The sequence below is a fragment of the Brassica oleracea genome, chromosome C3 (genome assembly GCF_000695525.1).
Source record: "Brassica oleracea var. oleracea cultivar TO1000 chromosome C3, BOL, whole genome shotgun sequence".
NCBI lineage: Eukaryota > Viridiplantae > Streptophyta > Magnoliopsida > Brassicales > Brassicaceae > Brassica > Brassica oleracea.
In genome coordinates, this window is record NC_027750.1 from 29,234,479 (window position 1) to 29,241,604 (window position 7,126).

Sequence of the window (7,126 nt, forward strand, 5' to 3'; positions counted from 1 at the left end):
TTTTTATTTTTATTATCAAAATTTTGAGCTTTGATTTTAATTATAGATTTGATTATTTTATTAGATGATAGAAACATTTTTTATTTTTGTTCTTTTATTTAAACTTATAATATTTTTTAATAAATGAATGTGTTGACAACAAGACTCTAAAATTCATATAATATGATCCCAAAATAAAGAATTATGTTTTTTGGTATAAAACCGAATAAACCGAAAACCGACGGTATATAAGCCGAACCGAACCGAAGTAAATATGGATTTAGAATGGTAGTTATATTTTACTAACCGAAATACCGAAAAACCGAAAAAACTTAACCGAAACCGAACCGATATCCGGATTGAACACCCCTATTATGTTACTTAATTAAGTACAAAGGACGAAGAAAAGAAACACATTAATAGTTTGAATACGAAAGTTGAAGGAAACAGAAAGAAAAGTCTAACAACACAATAAACAAATGTCAAAACGAAAAGTCCAACATGAGGTTCTTGGAGCATGCATGGATTTGTTTTTGTCATTTTTAACGTGCATTCACATATAATCAAAACCCTCTCCTTTTTTTTTTTGTCACTAAAATCAAACCCTCTCCAATCTTAGACCATGTTTAACGCTGAACTTTAACAGGGTTTTTAAAGATAAAAACTGATTTATTTAAATGAAAACTAAAATAAAAGGCAATTACCGATCCTTAGAAAGGAATTTTGGTAACCGTTTTTAAAAGAGTTTTTCAAACACATGTAAACACATAAATTTTTCTATTTTTTTTTCTCTATTTTTTTTTCTCTATTTTTTTTTTCTCTTTTCTTTTCTCTCTGTTCTTTCATTCTCAACTTCTCTATCATCCGGCGATTGATTCTTCGTCTTCTCTCGTTCTCACGGCGTCTCTCTTCTACCGCGAGAGTTGCTGCAACTGTAATGGCGACGGAGTCAATTTCTCTTAACCCTCTATCTTTCACGAGGTTAACAATAAACTTCTCAAATCAATTTCGTAAAAGGAGAAACCTTTCCTGTCGAATTCGTCGATCTCAATTCGGTGCAATCTGCTCGAAAACATCTGATTATCAAGGTAACATCATCTCTCCTATTCTAATTGTCTATTATCTCAGTTAGGAGTGATAGGGTCTGGCTTATGTTCAAGATGTCACTTGTGGTTCTGTTTCCACTCTTTAATCAACTGAGACTAATGAAGGTTTTGGGCTTTTGGATTACCAGAGCTATGCAAGACCTTTTCGTCTCTTACCAGCAGAAGAAGTGAAAGTTTCTATTGCGAACCCATCATTCACTGTAAGAGAATCTCGCTCTCTGTATAAGGTTAAGCTCTAGACAAGTAACTTGTACAGTTCAGGGATTAGCGATGTGAATGCTAGAGTTCTTATATGCTTGGCAGATTGAAGCAGCTTTTGATGTGTTTTACAGTCAGGCACAGCCTAAAAGCAATGGTGATATGAGACGCTTGGAAGAGCTCTTCAGTAGATATAAAGGCAATATGCTATTTTTGATGTGTTTTACAGTCAGCCACAGCCCAAGATATTGTCACGGTATTGTTTATTCTTAAACCTTTTGCTACAACTCACTGGTAGCTCTGGTTGTTCATCTTCTGAACTTATAGTTAAATGTGTACTTACTCTTTAACATTTGTTGATTTAGTTGGACAGGAATTGGGTCTGTACAAGGCTCAGGTGATGCTTCCATTCAACGCATTTGGGACAATGGCAATGGCTAGAGAAGTGAGAGTTCTTTCTCTTCTTTCCTTTCTTCACAATTGAATATATATATATATATATATATGTATATATGTCATTGTTTGGTTGTCGACATAGATGATCCTTGTTTGCATTACCTTTTAGTAGTCAATTAGGTAGTTTTGGACTAGCTTTTTGTTTGGTTTGTTGGTTCAAGTATTAGAGATCCTATCTATTGATGACTTTTATGTGTGCAGTACTTCTCATTTGGATTGAAGAAAGTTTCATTTTTTTGAAAAACCCTTAGTTAAGAAACTCCCATTGGACCACTCAAAATGGGAGTTTCTTAACTTAAGTTTTTAGGTTACTTTTATTAATTAAAAAGTCATTTAGAAACCCATTAGAGGTGATAGGGATAAACATGCTCTTAATGATTTTTGCCTGAAAGTTTTATTTATTTATTTTTGTTATAAAACGTTTCTATTTCGAGGACAGTCAACTGAATCAAACATAGGACCCACCCACTCATTCATAGGACAGACCTAAAGCTTCCAATCGGGATAGCCTTGAATTTTGTAGACAATTTAATAAAACTTTATATAATTTTTTATAAATTTAAAGGCTTATATATATATAACTTAAAAAAAAATTGGAGTTATAAATCAATGTCTTTCAGGTCTATCCTCGTAACCAAAATCCTAGTTTGAATAGTAAAAACAGTTTTTTTTGTCAACTGAATTTCCGTTAAAAGAATTAAGGAAATATGAGTTCAACGGGCTTACAAGAGGTAAATGGCTATTACAACAATCGAAGTCTAAACGGAGATACAGATAATTAAAATTTTACAGCCCATATGGAAGCCGACTCAGATATACAAGACACATGTTTTTCATCAATTTATTGAAGAGACACATATGTAGGACACGTGTGTATCATGCGGAGCACACCGGAGACGCCTCTCTACAAGACACATGTTTTTCATCAATTTATTGAAGAGACACATATACGCCTTCAAGGTATCAGAGCTCAGTAAGTAGATCATGGAACCAAATTCAGATCCTACCTCTGCGACAAACCTCACTATCACTCAGTGTGTTACACTTAAGCTCAAGGATGACAACTAACTCATTTGGAAGCTACAGTTCAAGCAGTTCCTCTCATCTCAGATGCTTCTGGGTTACGTCAACGAAGCTACACCACGTCCTCCGCAAACCATCACTGTTCGACAAGGAGGTCAGACCACTGAGACAGCAAATCCCGATTTTCTTCAATGGTTTCAAAAAAATCAGCTTATCATGGCTTGGATCTATGGAACCTTGTCGGAGAACGCTCTCCGTATAGTCTACGGTCTCACCACGTCTCAGGAGGTCTGGCACTGTCTAGGTCAGAAGTATAACCGTGTTTCCGCTACAAGAAAGCTAGCTCTCCAACGAAAGGTCCAAACTTTATCAAAAGGAACTCGCACCATGTCTGTTTACCTTACTGAAATCAAGACACTTTGCGACCAACTTGACTCTATTGACACTGCTATCTCAGAGAGCGAGAAGATATTTGGTATGTTGAATGGTTTGGGAAACGAATATGAGTCCATCACTGCTGTGATTGAAAACTCCATGGACTCGTTACCTGCTCCATCTCTCGATGACGTCATGGCCAAGCTTATTTCGTTCGATGACAAGCTTCAGAACTACGCTACCTCCTCTGATGTCACTCCTCATCAGGCGTTCTATACCAACCGTGGTGGCTACTCTGGTCGTGGCCGCGGTCAGTCTCAAGGAGGATACAGAGGACGTGGACGTGGATACTCTACGCAAGGAAAGGGTTTCTATCAACAGTTCGGTCCCAACAATGGTCGTGATTAACAACAGAACACTACAGGTCCTACGTGTCAGATATGTGGCAAGTTTGGTCATGCAGCTTACAAGTGTTACAGAAGGTTTGATCAAGACTTTCAACCAAGCCAACACCCTCAAGCAAACATAGTTATGCGATCAATGGAAGAATCAGACTACGCTGGAAACGACTGGTACCCTGATACTGCTGCTACTCATCACATCACCAGCTCCACTCAGCATCTTCAGTCTGCTCAGCCGTACTCTGGTCCAGATTCAGTGATAGTTGGTAATGGGGACTTCCTTCCTATTACCCACATCGGCTCCATTGCTCTCCCATCACTCTCAGGTACTTTACCTCTTAATGATGTCTTAGTTTGCCCTCAGATAACCAAATCACTCTTGACTGTGTCCAAGTTGACTGATGATTATCCATGCGAATTCACATTTGACTCACAAAATGTACTTGTTAAGGACAAACAGACACAACAGCTTCTCAGTCAAGGAAGCAAGCGTAAAGGTCTGTATCGGCTTGAGAATCCACAGTTTCTTGCGTTCTACTCATCAAGACAGCAGAGTACAAGTGATGGGATTTGGCACAAGAGACTAGGGCATCCTCACCATCAGATACTGCAGCATCTATCTTCAATCAAAGCTATTTCAGTTAATAAAGTCTCTAAGACTATGTGTGAGTCTTGTCAGCTAGGAAAAGTCTCCAAACTTCCTTTTTCCAGTTCTGTTTTTCAGTCATTGAAACCTTTAGAAAGGATTCATTGTGATGTATGGGGTCTTGCTCCTGTAACTTCAGTTCAAGACTTCAGATATTACATCATTTTTATTGACAATTACTCAAGGTTCAGCTGGCTTTATCCGCTTAAACTCAAGTCTGAGGTGTTTGGTACTTTCAAATCGTTTCAATGTTTAGTGGAAAATCAGTTTGAAAGAAAGATACAAATTCTACAAACTGATGGAGGGGGTGAGTTTGTCAACAATCAATTTACGTCTCACCTCACAAACTGTGGAATCAAGCACTATCTCTCCTGTCCTCACACGCCAGAACAGAACGGATTAGCGGAAAGGAAGAATCACCACCTAGTGGAACTAGGACTGTCAATGATGTTTGAAGCAAAAGTGTCTCAGACATTATGGGTTGAAGCGTTGTTTACTGCTAATTTCCTGTCGAATCTGCTACCTAACACGGCTCTTGGACAAATCAAGCAGTCCATACGAGAAGCTAAATGGAGTAGCACCTATATACTCAGCACTGCGTGTATTTGGATGCGCGTGTTACCCCTATATGCACCCATACTCGCACAACAAGTTCGATCCCAAGAGTCTGTTGTGTGTTTTCTTGGGTTACACGGAAAAACAGAAAGGATATCGCTGTCTTCATCCTCCGACAGGAAGGGTCTAAATCAGTCGTCATGTCCTCTTTGATGAAACAAGATTCCCGTTTGTTGATGTCTATCAGTCAATTCTTCCTTAAGCCACAACTCCACTACTATCTGCATGGTTAAAAGGTCTGAGTCTCAGTCAAGAAGAAGAAAAGGAACCAGTACCTGACAAAGTTGATGATCAAGTCATCACTGGCAGTAGGAGACAAGTGACTATACCACAGGAAGAAGGCCAGGCAGCGGCGGGTTTTCAGTTGGTTGAAGATGATTTCCCTCCACTCCCACCACCATCTCCTATTCAAAATTCAGTTCAACCTCAAGAAGAAAATATTCACACTATGGTAACAAGGGCAAAGGCTGGAGTAAGAAAGACAAACCCACGTTATGTCCATACTGTGAAGAGTGAAGTAGCCAAACCAAAGAATCTAGCTGAAGCTTTGAGTCATCCAGGTTGGACCGCAGCTATGGTAGATGACCACGACACATGTCAAGAAACAAGAACTTGGAGCATTGTTCCTCCTCCCTCGAATGCTAATGTTCTTGGCTGTGGTTGGGTTCATAATATCAAGCTAAACACAGATCGAACAGTTGAGAAGCTTCGTTCCAGACTAGTGGCAAGAGGTAATGAACAGGAGGAAGATGTTGATTATCTTGAAACTTATAGTCCTGTTGTAAGGACAGCAACGATTAGAATGGTTCTACACACGGCAACTGTAAATCGTTGGGACATCAAACAGCTAGACGTGAAGAATGCGTTTCTTCACGGTGATCTCACTGAGACAGTCTACATGAGACAGCCACCAGGGTTTGAAGATGCTGCTCGTCCAGATCATGTGTGACTTCTCCACAAAGCTATCTACGGACTGAAACAGGCTCCAAGAGCGTGGTTTGATAAATTCAGTGCATTCCTTCTCAACTTTGGATTCAAATGCAGTGTTAAAGACCCTTCACTCTTCATCTATCACCAAGGCGGTACCACTATCTTCCTATTACTATATGTTGATGATATGGTACTAACTGGTAATGACACATCTGTCATGAAGAAGCTACTTCAATATCTCAGCTCAGAGTTTAGAATGAAAGATATGGGTCCCTTGAGTTACTTTCTTGGCATTCAGGTGCGGTATACACCAACTGGCCTGTTCCTCAACCAAGAAAAATATGCATCTGAGCTTCTACAAACCGCAGGGATGCTTGATTGTGCTCCTATGCCATCTCCCTTACCACTCCAGCTTGACAGAGTTCCGCATCAAGATGAACTCTTTACTGATCCAACATACTTCAGAAGTCTAGTGGGCAAGCTTCAGTATCTGACACTCACTAGACCGGACCTTCAATTTGCAGTCAATCTAGTCTGTCAAAGGATGCATAAACCAACTTTAGCTGACTTCAACATGCTCAAGCGTGTGCTAAGATACATCAAAGGAACACACACGATGGGTTTACATTTTTATTCAGACTCAGACACAAGCTTAAAAGCTTTCTGTGATAGTGACTGGGCTGGGTGTCCTGAAACAAGAAGATCAACTGGAGGTTTCTGCACCATACTTGGCTCTAACCTTATCTCATGGTCCGCCACAAAACAGGACTCAGTATCTCGCTCATCAACTGAAGCGGAATACCGATGCTTATCTGATACTGCAGCCGAGCTATCTTGGATAACAGACGTCCTAAAGGAGCTTGGCTTCCCGGTTACAAAGCCTGCAGAAGCCAACTGCGACAACCTATCAGCTGTTCACCTCACAGCACATCCAGTCTTGCACAAGAAGTCCAAACATTTTGCTACTCACTATCATTACGCTCATGAACAATTAGCTAAAGGCACTCTGGTAGTTCGTCACGTTCCTGCATCTTCTCAGCTGGCTGATATCTTTACAAAGTCACTGCCTCAGGCAGCCTTCTACTCCTTGAGGTCCAAACCCGGTGTTGTGCTGTCACCCACCACGAGTTTGCGAGGGGATATTAGTGCGGCCCATATGAAGTATAAGAAGGCCGACACAAAGCCTGCTAGTGATCAGCAACGTGACAAACAAGAGATATAGACAATGAAAACAAAAGCTCAAGGTTGTTGTGTACAACGTACGGAAAAGCATCCTATACAGCTGGGCAATCGATACTTGCTCCTATCCGTTGCCACATGATGAGGTCACAGCTGTATAGGATCCAGATCCTTCTGCTTTCTCTATATATATCAAAAATTGTAACAAAGAACGTTTT

The 7,126-nt window shown here is 40.0% G+C and overlaps 1 protein-coding gene across 1 annotated transcript; it reads left to right on the forward strand.

Annotated features, from left to right (window-relative positions):
* Positions 1-810: 810 nt before the first annotated feature.
* LOC106333474 lies at positions 811-2,003 on the forward strand. The gene is made up of 4 exons (XM_013771916.1): positions 811-1,067; positions 1,206-1,285; positions 1,389-1,539; positions 1,649-2,003. The coding sequence occupies exons 1-4, from the start codon at positions 917-919 to the stop codon at positions 1,765-1,767; spliced, it is 501 nt and encodes a 166-aa protein (XP_013627370.1). The 5' UTR covers positions 811-916; the 3' UTR covers positions 1,768-2,003.
* The last annotated feature ends 5,123 nt before the right edge of the window (positions 2,004-7,126 follow it).